Genomic DNA, 19190 nt, shown 5'->3' with positions numbered 1-19190 from the left:
TGGGTGGCCGAGCATGCTCAGTAAATTTATGTAATCTCTGGGGCCAAACATGCTCAGTAAAAAGGAGCTTATCCTTGAGTGTGGAATTTGACCAATAAGCACACACTAAAAGAGACCAACTGAGCATATGCAAAACTAGGTTACATAACCAGGAACCACCCCCTTTAGTTAAATATTTATTAGATAGCATGAATATGTATAGAGAGCCATACTATAAAAGTTGAATCCAGGAAGAAGGTGGGCTGTTGCCCACTCTCTCTGGAGCCAGCCTGCACTTTGCCTGTGAGGTCTGTATACCTTTCTTTTTGTGTTAAACTTGCCTTTAGCAGACTGCTGTTCACTCTGGAACCAGACTGCACTTTGTAAAGTGTGTACTTCTTGCTTTTGTATTAAACTTGGTGTGACTGCTGCTCAGTCACTGGAGCTAGGCTGCACTTTCCCTGTGAGGTCTGTATTTCTTATTCTTTACATTAAAACTGCTTTCAATTTCTACTGTGACTCTGCTATTGAATTCTTCCCTGTGTCAGAGTCAAGAACCTGGTAAAGGAGAGGGTGAGTTGAAGTCGGTTATCCAACCTCCCAGGCCCTCTCCTCTGGTACCACAATGGCTTTTGTTATGACAAGCCTCTGAGTGGTTGGTGGCATCCCATTACCTACAGAACTCAGCATCCCAATACTCGGCCACCACTCAGAGCCCTCCACACACAGGGGCCCCTTGCAACCTTCCTTGCCCTCCTGAAGGCTGCCTTTCCAGCCAGCCAGTGCACTCCCAGCTCCTTGGACACACCCTGCAAACAGTTGTAGTAGGTCTTTGTTGATCCGAGTCAGTTCTAAACCTGGAGGAAACAAAATTCAGGAGGGTAGAACTAGTGTCTTTTCCTCATTAAGAAAGACACATGAAGGGCAATGGCTAGAAAATTAAGTTCTACCCAGAAATCAAAATGATCTCATGGAATCAAAATTCAGCATGAAGAATTCAGAGAGGGTGGGATGGGGGAGGTATCTTGCTGCTTTGTTGTAACATTCCAATTTAATTACGTATTTAATATTATCTTTAAAATCATTCCCTTCTTCGCTTTACAGATTCATGAGATTGTCTACAAGTAACAAGGCAAAGTACTCTGTAGGCAGGGCCTCCAATCCCCCCAATAAAATCTAATGGTTACAAAAGTTTTAGCATTCTTCCTTACCCAAAGGAAGTTAGTCCCTCCACAAAATATTTACTGGACCACACAGTACAGCCAGCCCTCCATATCCATGTGTTCCACATCCATGGATTCAGAATACTAGACGGAAAATATTCAGCAAAAATACAAATAAAAAAGAATACGAAATTTAAAATACAGTATAACAACTATTTACATAGCATTCACATTTTATTAGGTATCATAAATAATCTAGAGATGATTTAAAGAATACCAGAGGACGTGTGTGGGTTATACGCACCTATTACGCCGTTTTATATAAGATACTTGAGTATCCGTGGCTTTTGGTATCTTGGGGGTGCAGGGGGTGGAGGGTCTTAGAACCTATCCCCTCAGTATACCCAGGGATGACTATACATAGTTTTACAACCAAAATTTAACCATTTTCATGCAGAATACCATACTTAGTTTCTTAACATCAGATTATTTAAAAATAAGGAAAAAAGTAAAGTTTTACATTTAATTTACTGACACCATTTCTCTCCAAGCAGAATCGCACCTTTTATTTTCTATGGGTTTAAAGTAGGGATTCTGTAGCCAAAATAGAGGTGTTCCTTCCCTTACGAACCAATGATTCCTAAAAAATGGGTATGAAAAACTGCTCTATGTCAATGAGAAGATAACTTACCTGCTATCTGTGTAGTAGATTTACATAAGATATTTCTAGTTACCTGCTTCTCAGCATAGCCCCAAAGTCTCTTTCCCTGACCACCGCCCACAGGACCAGCCGCACCCCCACTGCACACCATCACATTACTTCATACGGTGTGTGATGCTCTGATTAAGATATCTGTGGTGCATATTTCTGCCCAAATATTATTCAGCTTCCTCTTCTAATTCAGTCCATGTGGTTCGGGGTGGGGCTGACCCTGTTCACAGGGATGGAGCTTATGAGAAGTCAGAGGAGAAGGCTGATCTCAGAACTTTTACTACAGATGTTAGATGGAAAAACTCCTTATTTGCCAATTATATATAAAGCTGGGAGGTGGGGGGACAAGGAAAAGCTATTTCTGATGGCGCAGTGAGCAGAGAGAATGAAGATCTGGGTTTGCTGGTGGCCTTCTGGCCACCTCACGGTAACAGTCTTCCCAAAAGAAAAGTTGAGCCAACAAACAGGAAGAGATAAACCATCTGAATGCCAGAATCCAGGTACGGCTGAAGCCAGGCCTATCCGTATATTTTTCAGTTACATAAGCAAAAAAAAAAAAAAAAAAAAAAAAAAAAGGAACAACATAAAGGAAAAAAAACTGAATTTTTCAATAAGCCAGTTTGAACTATATTTTCTGTCTCTTGCAACCAAAAGTACCCTGACCAACATGTACCTCCCACTAGACGGTGAGCTTCATGAAATGAGCACTTCCCAGTGCCTAGTGGTGCCTGGCATATAACAGGTTCTCAAGAACACACATGGTGAATAAAAGCCTAATTCTTGCAACATCTCAATGAGCTAGGCACTATTACCACCATTTTACAGAAGATGAAAATGAAGGACAAAGAAGTTAGTTTCCTGCCAAAGGTCACTGTTTAGTGTTAGAACTGATACCTGAATTCCAGAGCTTATCCTTTTAAGGACCAACATCTACTAAAAGTGGTGAACTAGAAAGGGGTGTGGAGGGGTGTGGTGGAGTGGGATAATGATGGGGAAAGAAAGCACTTCCAATGTTTTAGAGCAGGGTCAGCAAACCGTGGCCCTGGGTGAAATCTAGTTTATGTCCTGTTTCTGTATGGCACATAAGACTGTGAAACACAAACAGAACTAAAAAAGAATATGCAACAGAGACTTCAAAGTCTAAAATACTTATTATCGAGCCCTTTATAGAGAAGGTTTGCTGACCCTTGTATTAAGAGTAAGCTCTGTTAGCACTGTTAGAAGAAAAACTGAGACACATTAAAATTTTAAACAGTCTGTTTCAGCAAACAGTGATTCATGAATCAGGGAGCACCAAACTGAAAGTGGTTCAGGGCTCTGCAGGAGGAGTTTGAAGGGAAGGCTTTTATAGGATGAGTACAGAAGGAGAGTAAAGAAATTATTTCAATGGCTAAAGTTTGAGCAGTTGCCTTATTTGGATTATCCTAGTTGAAAGTCCCTGGTTATACAGCTAATGCTCACAAGCCATTTATAACTGGCTAAGCTTAAGTTTCATTTTGTTTAAATTTCGATGACATGAAGAAATTCCTTGAGAGACAAGACTTCCAAAGTTTACTCAAGTAGAAACAGATAACTCAAACAGCCCTGTATCCACTAAAGAAATTAAATTCATTGTTTTAAATCTTCCAACTAACAAAACTTGAGGCCTAGATTAGTTTCACTGGTGAACTCTACAAAACATTTTTAAAGAAATGAAATCAATCCTACACAAGCTCTTCTAGAAGATAAAAGAGGAGGGAACATTAATAACACACTTTACAAGGCCAGGGTGACCCTAATACAAAAACCAGATGAAGAAATACAAAGAAAATAAAACTTCAGACCAATATCCCTCATAAACATAAATGCAAGAATCCTCAACAAATATTCGCCAATTGAATCCAGAAAAATACAAAAAGGATGATACCTATGACCAAGTGAGATTTGTCCCAGGCATGTAAGTTTGGTTCAACATTCTAAAATAAAATTCACCATAAAACAGATTTAAAAAGAAAAACCATGTGGTCATCTCAACAGTCGCAGAAAGAGCATTTGACAAAATTCAAAGTTCAGCATTCATTAACGATACCAACTCTCAATAAACTAGGAATTAAGGGGAAATTCCTCACTCTGATAAAAGGCATCAAAAACAAACAAAAAACTTCCATCAGAATTAGTGGGGAAAGACAGAATGCTTCCCCTCATAAGGAGAAATAAAGCATGGATACCTATTCTTCAACATCACACTAGACAGCCTAGCCAGTACAATAAGTTAAGAAAAATAAAAGCCATACCATTTGGAAAGGAAAGAAATAAAACTATTCACAGACACATGACTGTGTACACAGAAAATTATTTTTAAAAATTCTACAAAAAAGCTATGAGGGGGCCTTCAAAAAGTTCATGGGAAAGCTACAAGGGAGTCTTCAAAAAGTTCATGGAAAATTCATATTATAAAAAAAAATCCATGGATTGCAAAGTTTTTTGCACCAAAATAAACTCATACTAACTTGTTACAATGTGTCTGAACAGGATCTAATTTGAGGCACTAAAAAGGATAAGATATCAGTTTGAAAAGAACCCTATCAGAACAACATAAATTCTGCTTAAATTGAAGCAAAAACAAACATCAAATTTATGGTGAAGCTTGGGTGGAAGAATGATGAAATCATTGATGCTTTATGCAAAGTTTATGCAATGCCCCAAAGAAGTCAGCAGCTCACAAGTGGATGACTTATTTTAAGAAGGGATGAAATGATGCTGAAGATGGAGCCCCAGCAGCAGACCATCCACAGCAATTTGTGCAGAAAAAATTAATCTTGTTAGTGCCCTAACTAAAGAAAACCAACAATTAACAGCAAAAACAACAGCCAGCACCACACATATTTCAATTGGTTCAGCTTACTCAATTCTGACTGAAAAATTAAAGTTGAGCAATCTTTCTGCTCAGTGGGAGCCAAAACTGTTGGGGCCAGATCAGCCACAGACAAGAGCAGAACTTTCAAAGGAAATTTTAAACAAGTGGGGTCAAGATCCTGAAGCATTTCTTCAAAGAACTGTAATAGGAGAAGAAACACAGCTTTACTAATACCATCCTGAAGACAAAGCACAAGCACAGCAGTGGCTACCAAGAGCTGGAAATGGCCCAGTCAAAGCAAAAGTGGACCAGTCAAGAGCAAAGATCACGGCAACAATTTTTTTGGAATGCTTAAGGCGTTTTGCTTGTTGACTTTCTGGAGGGTCAAAGAACAGTCACATCAGTGTATTATAAGAGTGTCTGGGGAAAGTTAGCCAAAGCTTTAGGAGAAAAATGTCCAGGAAAGCTTCAACCACCATGACAATGCTCCTGCTCATTCCTCTCATCAAACAATGGCAATCATTAGGCATCCACCTTACAGTCCTGATTTGACTCTTTCTGACTTCTTTGTTTCCTAATCTTAAAAAAATCTTTAAAGGACACCCATTATTCTACAGTTAATGTAAAAAGGACTGCACAGACATGATTAAATTCCCAGGACCCTGAGTTCTTGAGGCATGGAGTAAATGGCTAGTATCATCGCTTACAAAAGTGTCTTGAATTTGATGAAGCTAATATTGAAAAATAAAGCTTATATTTTTAATTTCTATCTTTTAATTCCACTTTTCCATGAACTTTTTGAAGTCTCCTCATACTAGAACTAATGAGTAAGTTTAGCAAGATCACAGTATACAAAACTTAATTGTATTTCTATATACTAGCAACAAACAACAGCAAATTGAAAAGTTTTAACAGTATTATTTACAATGGCACCAAAATCATTAAATCCTTATGCTATAAGTCCAACAAACGTGCAAGATCTGTATGCTAAAAACTATAAAACACACATAACGGAAATTTTTAAAGACAAAAATAAATGGAGAAATATACTATGTCCATGAATTGGAAAATTCAATTTTGTCAAGATATCAGTTCTCCCCTATATTGATCTATAGATTCACTGGGATCTCAATCAAAATCTTAGGAGGCCTTTTGTAAAAATTGACCAGCTGTCAATTTTTTATATATCCTTCAAAGGAATTAGAGTAGCCAAAACAATCCTGAAAAAGAACACATATGGAGAATTCACACTATCTGATTTCAAGATTTACTATAACAAAGTATCATAAATACATAAATTAGTGGAATATAATACAGTCCAGAAATAATCCCTCACATATGTGGTCAATTAATTTTTGACAACAGTTCAAAGACATTTCAATGGAGAGATTATAGTCTTTTCAAAAAATGATAGAGGAAAAACTGGATGACAATTTACCCTGTATAAAATCTAAAGCTATAAAACCTCTAGAAGAAAACATAGGAGAAAATCTTTGTGACCTTGAGTTAGACAAAGATTCTGAAGACAGAACAGAAAAAGCACAATGTGTAAAAGAAAAAAATTAAAATTGGACTTCGTCAAAACTTAAAACTGCTGCTTTTCAAACATCACTGTCAAAAAACCAAAAATATTGAGAGAAAATGTTTGCAAAACGCATATCTAATACAGCAGTCTCCCTTATCCACAAGGGATATGTTCCAAGACCCCAGTGGATACCTAAAACTGCAAACAGCCCTAAACCCTATATATGTGACACAAGAATTTCTTTTTCCTTCTTCACAATTTCACAGACAGATAGAAGACTTGTTCTTACCTTAGATCTTAGCAACCTCAGCACACAATTTTTTTTTCTTTCCTTATTAAGTCAAGAACTTTCACCTTTTCACTTAAAGGAACACTTTTCGCTTCTCTTTGGCATGTCGAAGTTGCCAACATCACTACTCTTGCACTGTGGGGCCGTTATAAAGTAGAATAAAGGTGACTTGAACACAAGCACTGCAACACCAGACAGTCGATCTGATAACCTAGATGGCTATTAAGTGACTCACGGGAGGGGAGCATAAAGTGACACACGGGAGTGTGGACATGCTGGACATCCAGGCAGGATGGAGTGGGACAGCACAGGATGGGGCAAGATTTCATCACCCTACTTAGAACAGCACACAATTTAAAACTGATGAATTGTTTATCTCTGGAATTTTCCATATAATATTTTCAGACTGTGATTGGCTGTGGGTAACTGAAATTGTGGAAAGCAAAACTGCAGATAAGGTGGGAACTACTGTAAAGGAATTTTATCCAGGATATATAAAGAACTCTCAAAACTCAATAATAAACAAGCAACACAGTTTCTAAAAAATACGCAAAAGGTTTGAACAGATACTACACCAAAGATTATATGAATTGCAAATAAACATAGGAAAAGATACTCAACATCATTAGTCACTAGGGAAATGCATATTAAAACCACAATAAGATAGATATTTAGACATATTTAAATGGTAGAAAAATCCATCCTGATGATACCAAGGGCTGACAAGGTGCAAAGCAACTGGCACTCTTATACTTTGCTCTTGGGAATGCAAAATAGTACAGCCACATTGGAAAATAGTTTTGCAGTTTCTTATAAAGATAAACATATACCTACCATATGACCCAGCAATTCCACGCCTAGATATTTACCCAAGAGAAATAAAAGCAAACGTTCACAAAAAAAAAAAAAAACAAAAACAACCCTGTATACACGTTAATACCAGATTCTTCATGATTGCTAAAAATTGGAAACAACCCATGTTCCTCACTGGCAAATAGCTATACACTGGGGTCCATCCATACAGTGGAGTACTGCTCAACAATAAAAAGAAGCAAATTACTGATAAACACAACATGTACAAATGTCAAATTCATTTTACTCTTATGTAAAAGAATCAAAACTCAAAAGGCTACATAATGCATGATTCCATTTCATATAACAGTCTGAAAAAGGCAAAACTATAGGGACAAACAGATCAGTGGTGGTCAGGCCTGGGGAGAGGGAGAGGAGATTAACTGCACAGGGGAGGGAGGGCCATCAGCAGGGGGATGGAAACGCTCTAAAGCTTGGATGTGACGCTGGTTACTGACTATATGCATTTGTCAAACATGTAGCACTGAACACTAAAACTGGTGAATTTATTTTATGTAAATTATACCTTAACAAACCTGATTTTATGATTAAAAAAAAAAATGCAACAGGAAAAGTGAAATTGGAGTTTAGACGTACACTCCTATTTTTAGTGCTGGCCACCCCGTGTGCCCTATGTTGCCTGACCACCCCCCTCACCCCACCCTCGCCCCTACCAAAAGAAGGATTATTCTGAGCCTTGGTGAACAAAAACCAAAAGTCCAACAAACTTCTGTCCTTTAAGAAAAGAGAAAAATTTCAAAAATGGTGCTAGTATTTATAAACACTGCTTCCTGTCATTACTGACAGTGTCTGAAAGTCTTTATCAAAATGACTAGCAGTTTTACAATGCAAATTCTCATTATCAATGTGGAAAATATAATTTCTACTTCTAGATTTCAGTTGCCGTCTTTATTTTGTATAAGGAAATTGCATTTAAACTTCGTAACTCTATAAATCATTCCCATAGCTCCTACCAGCTACTGCGATCTCAAGACTTAAATTCCAGAGACTAGATAATACCTCTACATCACAGATAATGATCCTTAACGCTCTTTAAGAGTCAATGCTTTAGACAAGGCTTTTCAGAATAAACTTATTTTTTCAGCACAGTAGATTTTCTGGCCAGGCAAGATGTGATTTCAAAATTGTACCAAGTTCTAGAAATTCAGGTTTCTTTCTTGCAATGCTCCCACATTTCAGCATAGTATTAGGAAACTTTCTAACTCATGCTCCAGCCCTCTGAGGTTTGGGAAGAAGACAATCTACCAGGGAGAACTACACTCACACTGCCGGGGCGAGAGAGAGAGAGCGAGAGAGAGAGAGCGAGCGAGAGAGAGAGAGAGAGAGAGAGAGAGAGAGAGAGAGAGAGAGGAAAACTGTCTCCAAGTAACCTAGATTAATTTTTCTATAATGAGAATTTTTCCTTGCATAAATCAGAGAAAGGAGTGGTAAGGGCTTATAAGAGGGTACAGCTAGAAAGAAGTCTCCGAGAGTGAGGATGAGGAGGTACACAGGGCCGGGTGAGCAGGGGATGCCAGGCTGATGCGCTTGGGTTTTTGGAACTTCAGCCTTAAGGCATTCTTAGATGGAAGGTTCTTTCAGGTTTGACATCAAATGATAAATATTACCACTTGTTTTTAAGTCCAAAAATTATACTTCTATCTGACATAGTCCTGAGCAAAATCACACAGCAAGAAAATGTTCTAATTTTTAATAGAAACCATGATACAAAATTCTATGAGAAGATAAACAGGAAAAATGGAAAGAAATACAAATACCACTAAAATATTAAATATTTTTGGAATAATGAACCTAAGCGGGATTTTCCTAAACTTTCATTATAATGTAGAGATGTTTAATTCTTTAACAAACATTTTTAACATTCTTGGATTTTTAGAAACACTAATACAATTTAACACATATAGTAAAGCATTAGGTAGGCTTTGTTTTGAGGGTTTTATTTACTTGTTTGTTTGGTAAACACAGATGAGACACTAACATGCACAAGTTATAAAATGCGGAGAATCAAATTTGCCCCTCATCATATAAAGGAGCATGTAAACATCACTCCAGTCACGGTGTAAAAATGAAATCTTGATTCTTTTCTCTTACCCACAAATCCTTCTGATCAGTTTCTCTCTCCTACTAAACACCTTCCTTGGAGGATTCTAATCAGGATATAGACTGAAACCCAAGCCCTTCAATTCTTTAAGGAAACACGTAAACGGTGCTTCTGTGCGTCATGTACTACTCTGAGCACGTTACAGTATTAAGTCACTTCCTCTATGGAACTCTTTGGGTTGCCATTCCCGACTTGGCTTCCGCCTTTTCTTCCAGCCTTTCCCACTCTCCAGCAGGCCTGGAACTCGGCCTCCCCAACCTACTCAGGTGTCTACAACATACTCAAAGGCACCTCTCGTCCTGTGTTCACTGCTCTCTGAGACACAGTCCCCACCTCTGCCCCCCTCACATCCCCCAAACCCACTTGTCAAAGGCCAAGGCTAGCTCAAATCCTACCTTCGCTAAACCTTCCCAAAGCCTCTGGTCAGGGCTATTCCCTGTGGTACGGGAGGGACAGACCACTTCTCAAGGACACAGTCTCCTTCTCAAGGAACTAAACCTACTTGCACTGGCACCACCCGTCACTACGTTCCTCCCCCCAGACCGCCTGGCTCAGTGCTGTCCTGCATCACACACGCTGTTCAACATGGAAATGCCATGAAATACATTCATTTCATCTATAAAATAAAGACAGACTCTAGTTAAAGAGCAGTTTTCAGTACTTACTATGCACAGAACACCACAGAGTGCTCCATGTCATTTGACTATTACCAAAATTGTGTACCAATGGCCACATTATAAAATAATTACCATTTATTGAACATTTCCTATGTGCCAAGTACTGTGATAAACACTCTACATACCTTAGAAGTTAGCATATTCCCTTCTAAAATTATCTCTTAAAAGAAAGACTCACCTTATATTCAAGTCTTTGTAATGTCTCATACTCTGGAGGATTCTCCATTTTTTTAAAAACAATACGTTGTTTGAGGAAGACACATCAGCCTAAACTAACTCAATCATGCTAGTTTTACATGTTTACAGAAATCATCTGATAGAAAAAATTTCCAGTGGCATCACAGATGGATTCAAAAAGCTCTGCAGACTTCCAGTCAAGGTGGCAGAACAGACGGTCCCCAGCGTCACCCTCTCCCACAAATCAACCAATTTACAGCTATAAAAAAGCAACAACAGCCAAGCTGGGGCCGCTAGAACTCAGGAGAAGAGGAGGAGAGACCTAAGGAGTGAATGAAGGCGGGAGAAGCCACGATGAGAGAAAAAAACGCTCCAACCATTTCGAATCCTGGCCGCTTCCAGGCTGGAGCTGGTGAGCGCACGGGGCAGGAGGCAGCAAAAGCCGCAGCTGTGCTCTGCAGATGGAGTTGCCTAGAGGCAGCAGGGGACAAGAGGGCCTTGGGCCCCCCTGGCCAGCAAGACCACTAAGAGGGTTCCTGTGGACCCACACAGGAGGGAGGGGCCACAGACAACTGAGAAAAGGAGCCACCCAAAGGCTGGTGAGTCATCACAAGGGACAGGTGAACAGCCCATCCCATGGGAAGTGTTTGGAGCATGGGCAGTAGGGGAGACAGGCCCACCGGGGGAACACTGGGGCACAGCATGGACAACTGATCTGCCCCCCAATCAGCACAGGCCCACTCAGTGGAGACTGGTCAGGAATATACAACTGCAGGGGGTGCAACTTGCTGAAAAGACTCAGGTACAGACCAGAGTTTCCACATAATACAGGTATACCAGACCTCACAAGACCCAGAAGTGCTTACAAGGTCAACGATTAAAACCTGAGCTGCACAAAAAGCCTTCCCCAGGGAATCAGCAGCAAAGCAGCAATTTAGCTCAACCACAGGGCTCAAGTGCTAGTTCCCCCAGGAAGTTCCCCATTTTAGAAGTAAGCAAAGGACAACAAATTAGTTCCAGTGCAGAATTTAAGTGGTGGAAACAGCAAATAATACAACACAGAACTGAAAGAAAAAACAAAAAATCCACAGATCATAGACAAAGTTCTGATATTAACCAGTAAAGGTCTAACACCACCAAAGAACACCTATAAAACCTAAAATGACCAGAAGAGCCCCAGGCTCCCAAGCCAGGGTGGGGGGCGCTGAGGGCTTCAGCCACACACCCCCAAAGTCTACATCCAGCCCAGCCATGACCGAGCTCCACCAGAAGCCCCCTGGGCTCCCCTGCCAGAATGAGGGGGGTGCCAGGGGCCTTGACCACATCCTTCCCTCCTTCCTTCTCCTCTCACCCTATCCCTTTCCCCTTTCCCCTCTCCTCCTCTCTCCCAACTGCTCCACATGTTAGAATGTAAAAAAAAAAATAATAATAATAAATAAATACATTTTTTTTAAAAAAAGCTCTGAATAGCAAACATCTCCAAGGAGGCAAAGATAATGTGTTCTGGAAAACTGTCTGGAGAGACTCAAAAAGTGACTCTAAATAAATAAATAAATGAAGAACAAAAACAACAACAACAACAGAAGTGACTCTAATGAGGACAAACACACTGGAGTCAGAGATTCCAATCCAGAATTTGATCCAAAGTGTTTTCTGAAACGTGAAAGAAGAAATATTACAGTAATATATTCCATGTTCATATTTCAGGTCACATTATATAACTAAGTTAGGCATATATGTATACATAATATGCCATTTCTGGCACTTGAATATTATATACCAAATTGACCCCAAAAAGGGATTTTTTTTAAAAAAAAATCTTCTCCTTGGAAAAATTGAGTCTGGCCTTTCATGAGGGTCACCTTGGGTACGAGCATAGATGAAAACCCTCACAACCACCCAGGGCTGTAGATTTCCTCTTCAACTTATAGACGAAGAAATGGGACTTAGAAGTTAAGAAACTTGCCAAAGGCAGAGAGCCACTAAGTGCCAAGCATCAGGACTGACCCCACACCCACCCCACTCTGGGTCTGTGTTCTCAACCACAGCCACCTCGGTGGGAGGCACCCCCTTGTCTTTGCCACCGGAAGGAGCAACAAAATCTAAACTGTATTTCCTCCTCTGGCAGCTCGAGTCAGAAGCATGCACTTTCCTTAAGAACCAAGCCCATGTGGAGAAGCTCCCGTGCCGAGACCAGGCCTGGAAAGTTGCTGTGCTCTTGAGAAGCAAGTCCTCTTACAGCACCCACAACCTCAGCAGGGGCTGACACAGCAACACTTGAAAGCTCACCTAAGAAACCCTCTCATGCCTTTTAAGAACCTTCAATTTCATGCAACCTTCACACCATATCAAGAGATATAGATGAGCATACTAGAAAGATAAGGAATTGAAAAATGGTCCTCTCCTTATGTTCTATTTTGACATAAAACTAGAGAAATCCTACAGCCAGAGAGACTATCTCTGTCTCCTGTATTTGACCTGAATCTCAGAGCAGCAGCTGACCATAAAACACATACCGCCTTTTGGGTTTGCTCCCAAATTCGCAGCTAGAAAATCAACATCATAATGACATGAAATGTGTCAATCCCAGAACACAAAATATCAAGGATGGGTATTGGGAATAATGACTCTTTTAGTTTTAGGGTAGTTGACTTAAACATTATAGCAATAAGTGTAAACTTTCAAAGACAATGTTATACCTCGGGGTTCTTCCCGGGGATAGGGACTGTCTGTGGCACAGAGCTCCAGCAGGCACAGATGCCTGGAGAGAGCCCCCAGCTGCACTCACAGCCCCTGTGGAGAAACCACTTCATCTCTTGAGGCTTATTCAGCTGCGGAAATAGTACCCGTGGGGATTCCTCTTTTTTTAAGTGAAGTTGTTGAAAGGGCTAAATGTAAATGAAAGGTCTTTTTTAGGTGATTTCTTTAAGCTTTTACTCAGCTATATATGAGAACAAGAATATAAGCTCTCATTTAATAAGATGATAAAACAAAATAAAATAGTATTAGCAGTCCAGAAAGTCTATTTTTGCTCAAAATTGTAACACCTCTAAAACATAGCATGGTCACAGTGGTTTGATGAGAACCGTATCAGGGATGTTTCAAGGAACATGTTCCCTATCACATAAAACAACTCTGACTTTTAAGATACAAATTGTCCACACCTTCCAGTGCATTTTTCTTGCCCTGAACTTCCAGAGAAGCTGGAAGACACTGCAGACTTGAGAGTCAACATCCTTCACTCACCTGAATGTGCAGGGCGCCCTCTACTGCTTCCTGAATGTTGGCACAGCCGCTGATGAGTGACAGCTGCTCTTCCGCACTCAAAGAGCCTTTCAGAGAACCTGACTGCTCCAGCAACTTCATCTCCTTCCTGGAAAGTAGAGAATGATCACCGTGAGTATGCAAAAACAAATCTGAAGGCAAAGCTCAGTGTCACTAATCATGAGGGAAATGCAAATCTAAACCACAATGAGACACCACCTCACTCATTAGGATGGCTACTATCAAAAAAATAGAAAGTAGCGAGTTTGGGCAAGGATGTGGAGAAAATGGAACGGCTGTGCACTGCTGGCGAGGTTATAAAACGGTGCAATTGCTATGAAAAACAGTATTTTAAACAATTAAAAACAGAATTACAATATGATCCAGCAATTTTACTTCTGAATACATACTCAAAACAAGTGAAAGCAGTCTCAAAGAGATGTCTGTCCACCATGTGCACAGCAGCTCTATTCACATAACCAAGAGGTGGAAGCAACCAAGCGTCCATTAACAGATGAAGAGAAAACAAAACGTTGTGTGTACACTCAGTGGACTGTTACTCAACCTTGGAGGAAGAGAATCCTGTCACATGCTATACAACATGATTAGTGAAATAAGCCAGACACAACAAATACTGCCTGATTCTACTCAGAAACTAGAATGCTGTTTGCCAGGGGCTGTGGAGCAGAGGGAATGGGAGCCAGTGTTTAATGAGGACAGAGGTTCACTTTGGGAAGATGAAAAAGTTCCAGAGATGGGTGGTGGTGATGGCTGCAAAACAACGTGAATCTGCTTAATGCCACCAAACTGTACAGTGAAAAATGGTTAAGATAATATTGTTTTGTTATACATACTTTACCACAACTAAAACATTTTTAAATTTACACTTTAAAAAATAAAGAATGAAAGAAGGACTGTGGAAGTGGGGAGGGGACTGAAAAGCAGTGGATCTCCACCTCATCCTGGGCCGCTGCCCTGGGGTGCAGGGCTGAGAGAGGACGTCTGATGATCAGCGCTGGCTTCCTGCTGCCTCCACGGTGCGGTCACCCTGCCCCCTCAGCAGAGCCCATGCTGGATTTTGCGCACTTCTGTCACTGTCTTAAAATTCTTGATAAATTTTGAACAAGGGGCTCCCCATTTTCATTTGCACTGGGCCTTACAAATTATGTAGCCAGTGATGCTACATTTCAAGGCTGCCTAAGGAACAACATCCGTGCTTTCCAAAGAACTCTGGGGACTTTTTGCCATTGAGTCAAATAATTTTTAGGTCATTTCACAGCACGGTTTTTCTCTTTCAGCTATCAACGCCCTTCAGTGAAGAGCTGCCAGGACCACAGCTGCAGCAGGACAAGCCTGGCGTTGCAGCAGGGAGAGCACAGGGCCCAGCGTCACAGCAGGGACAGCATGGGGACTGACACAGCCCAGGGAGAGGCTGCAGAAAGCGCTGACCCCAGGACTTGGGGCTCTGAGGAAGTGGGGTTCCCTAGACTGGATGCTGTCAGAAAGCGAGGGCAATCTGAAAATCGGTTATCTCAATCAATCTCACCTATATGGAGGAGAGACTAGACTGAAAATGGAGACTAATGGGAAAAGAAGTAGCAGTCGCTCACGCTGGCCAAGGGACAGTGTTCAGCAGCTGTGTCTGCGCTGTGCCCTCGTTTTTGCCTAGACGTAGACAGGTTCGGGAGGCAGCCCTGCTTGGCCTCATTCTGAGGCTGGTGGCCTGTGAGGCTGCTGCAGGCCAAGGCGACAATGCCACGGCCAGCCGCGAGAGCCGGCCAGAGGCGAGCATCAAGGCTGCTCTTTTGTTTTGTTCCTGTTTCTCCTCTTTCTTAATGCTGTGCATTTTTCTTAAAGCTGTGTATTTGGTGTTAGGTATAAATGGAAGAAAAGAAACTTTCTTGCTGCTGTTACTACAAACAAAAAAAACAAAAAAAACCCCCCCAAAAAAACAAAGATAGGCTGAAATACAAATAGATTTCTATATTCCCTTTAACAAAAAGCAGCTTCATGGAAAAGACCATGAGTCCCCCACATACGGGACTTGGGTTTCTGCTTTTTTAAAGGGAGGAGGAGAATGTATGAGTTTTTCTCATATAAGTAATTTGAAAGATCTGCAACACATCAACTTAAAAAAATCTACCTTAAAATAGTGCCAGAAAATGGCTATCTTATTTTGGAGGGTCACAAGGACAAACACACAGAAGTCCCTCCTCAGACTTCATCACACACAAAACCACTCACTGTTGGGTACTGGACATTTCTGACCATTTCCCCCAGTGAGGAGGCATTTTTAAATTTTTATACAGAAAAGATTCCTTGAAGTAGAGGCTTATAAAGTTACTGGAAAATGTTCAAAACACAGTGTGTGTCTTCGCCAGCTCATCAGGAAGTTTATATTTGCTGTATAGGGCACTATGTGATGTCACAGAGTGGGAATTTAAGATTTATTAGTTTAATAGCCAAAATCAAGAAAGAACCAGTTCACAGTTAAGTGCCAGCAAATAGATATTTGAAGCATCATTAAGGGAAGCTTACCAAAAACCACCATAAGAAAAGTCCCTGCTAAGAGAAAAGCAACAGCACAAAGTCTGGGCTCCTGTGGTTTCACACTGGTGACGTCCTGCCAGCCTCCAGGACGCACAGTGCACCACCCGCACCACCACCACGAGGACAGCCCATGGAGTCCCAGCACATTTGCTTTTCCTCTCACAGTAAGTTTTTGATCCATCTCTCAAAAATTTTTAGTTACATAACTCTGTAAATATACTAAAAACCACTGAATTGTACACTTGAAATGAGTCAATTGTATGATGTGTAAATCGTATCTCAACAGAGCTGTTGTATTAGTTTCCTACTGCTGCTGTCACGAATTACCATAACTTCGGTGGCTGAAACAATACAAGTTTAGCATCTTATCATTCAGAGGTCAGAAATCCCCACTAGGCTAACATCAAGGTGTCAACAGGGCTGCTCCCCTGCAGGGGCTCCCGGGGAGGATCTGCTGCTGCCTTTCCCAGCTGCTAGAGGTGCCTGCGTCCATCCACGGGGCACAGCCTCTTCCATCTTTAGGGTCAGCAATCTCCACCTGGGCTTCTGCTTCTGTGCTCACGTCCCCTCCTTTGACTCCCCTGCCACCCTTTTTGTCTTGTAAGGACTCCTGTGATTACACTGGATAATCTCCCCATTTGCCCTCCTTAATTTAATCACATCTTTGGGGGAGCCATTATCCTGCCTACCACACCAATTAAAAACAAAACAAACAAACAAAAAAAGACTTTGAGAACAAAGAGAATATGTAATGTGTATAGGATTCCTGTAAAATTACTGTCCAAATTATGCATATATAATAAGACCTACCTAACAAGGCCTCCTCAAAGAGGTAATTAGATCATGAATGGCATTTTGTGTTCTGCAGATATTATCCCACCACATCCTGATTGCCACCGGCTATTGAGAAATTTGTTGTCAATCTATCATTCCTTTAAAGTGATCTGTCTTTGCTCTCTAGCTGCTTCTAAAACTTTTCTCTTGTTCCTTCGTGTTTGATAGTTTCACTATGTTGTATCTGGGTATAGATATACTTTTCGTTTATCCTGCTTGGGACACTTTGTTCTTCTAAAATCCGAGGATTCATGTCTTTAATTGACATGAACTCGCAATCATTATATCTTCATAAATTCCTTTTTTCCCTATTCTCTCTAAATCTTTCAGAACCCTGTTGTCACATATATTAGGCATTCTCTCTGTCCTCCAAATTTCTTAACCACTTTTTCACATTTCTATTTCTTCACCTCTCTGAATTACATTCTAAACTATAACCTCAGATCTGACTTGCAGTTCACAATGCTCATAATGCCTGTTTCTCACGTGTTTTGTGATTTTTGGTTGTGAGTGGATGCTCCCTGAACTCTACCTGTGGGAATTCTATGAGTCTTCAGCTTAAGGCATATTACTCTGGAAATGATATGCCTTTTGTTTCTGCCAGGCACTTAGGGCACTACCAACCAAGGAACCAACATGAATTCTTGGCTTAGAGTTTTTCGAACCATATAGGCAATGTGAATTTGGGCTCCAAAACTTTGCAGATTGCTTTATGGTTATAAACTCCCAGAGAAACTCTTTCTCCCCTCCACTTAAGGATGCATTATTTTTGTCCTAGTTCTCCTTTTCTCCAATGACAGAGGCCTTTGGGAATCCTAGTTTCATTGGGGGTGTCCAGTTTGATTTCCCATGTTGCACAGACTGAGGTTGGCTGCTAGAACCAAAGCTCCGGCTCAGCCAGATCAGCAAATCCCCTCAGAGCAGCCATGGCTGCAGCTCTCAAGTACCTCTTGGGATGGGTGCTCCCAAATTCGGCCCCTGAGAAGTTCCCTTTCTTTCTTGCCAACACAGCTATACACTATTTTTAAAGCGTCTAAACTATACCTTTATAAAACATACATTATACTTTTAAGTAGAAAGGGATACTTTGCCATATTGCCAGAAACAGAACTCCAGACTGTTTCTTTAAAGTCCAGTATTCCTAGATACTATGCATTCTTTATATTTCACGAGAAAAGGGAAACATTTACCTTCTTCATTGTAGTAATTATGGAAAGTTATTCAATGTGCATATGACATCCACTGTATAAATAAATGTATAGCACACAATTGTCAACTAATTACATCATGGTTTTTGCTCACATGTGCAGAGAAGAAACACACTACTGACTTTTAGGGTTATCAATGCTACCTCTTCTTTTGTTTCCCGGTTTTGCCATTTGGGGAAAAAAAAAGATTCATAAATAATACTCATACATGAATTCACCTGAATCTAATAAACTTAGCCTTAAAAACACCTAGAGAGGGCTGGCCAGTTAGCTCAGTTGGTTAGAGCACGATGTTATAACAGTAAGGTCAAGGGTTCAAATCCCCATACCAGCGAGCTGCCAAAAAGAAGAAAAGCTAGAGATACTTATGAAATACATCAAAACAAAAAGAATGTTTCTTTTCTTAATTTAGTCTCGCTATTCATTTTGGTGCCAAAGAAATCAAAGCCCAATGAGGGTACAGACTGGCCTGAGCCCGTGAAGCGCTGGAAGCATGACTGTATCAGCTCCAGCCTTCTGGTTCTTTCTCATGAAACACAATCAGGAGGACCCGCTTCTTCCTCGTTCTTCCTGTAAACCACATCGTCTCTCTCATTAACACAAAATCCTGCCTGGTGGGATTTACTTATAGGATAATTGGCACAATTTACTGGTTTAAAACCTGAAGATTCAAGGTACACAACACACTGAAGGGAGCAGTGTGAGGGCCCCCATGAGCGCCACCAGCCCCGAGTCCTGGCCTGCTGAGCGTGTACTTAAGCCGCAGGCCTCCCTTCCCTTCAGGGAGCCCCAATACACCTGCTAAACCCACAATCTCCTCTCAGGATTTCATTTCCAACAGGCTTGCCATGCCGGGTCCCTCGTGAGCCAAATACCATGGCTTCTACAGACTGGCCCCAAGACAGGAAGCTGACCCAAAGGCAGACGTCTGCGGTGACCAGCGGCGGCAGCAGAGCCCAGCCCACGGGGAGCCCGTGCCGAGCAGCAGCAGGCAGAGTGAAA

The 19190-nt window shown here is 41.0% G+C and overlaps 1 protein-coding gene across 1 annotated transcript in view; it reads right to left on the bottom strand.

Moving 5' to 3' along the window:
* Positions 1–19190, bottom strand: part of CRYL1 (crystallin lambda 1) — a 150341-nt gene that overhangs the window by 92114 nt on the left and 39037 nt on the right. The window contains exon 3 of the mRNA XM_063102914.1: positions 13579–13705. Coding sequence (XP_062958984.1) covers positions 13579–13705 — 127 coding nt within the window. The remainder of the gene's footprint in view (positions 1–13578; positions 13706–19190) is intronic.

The sequence above is a fragment of the Cynocephalus volans genome, chromosome 7 (assembly GCF_027409185.1).
Source record: "Cynocephalus volans isolate mCynVol1 chromosome 7, mCynVol1.pri, whole genome shotgun sequence".
NCBI lineage: Eukaryota > Metazoa > Chordata > Mammalia > Dermoptera > Cynocephalidae > Cynocephalus > Cynocephalus volans.
This window is presented reverse-complemented; position numbering and strand designations above follow the sequence as displayed.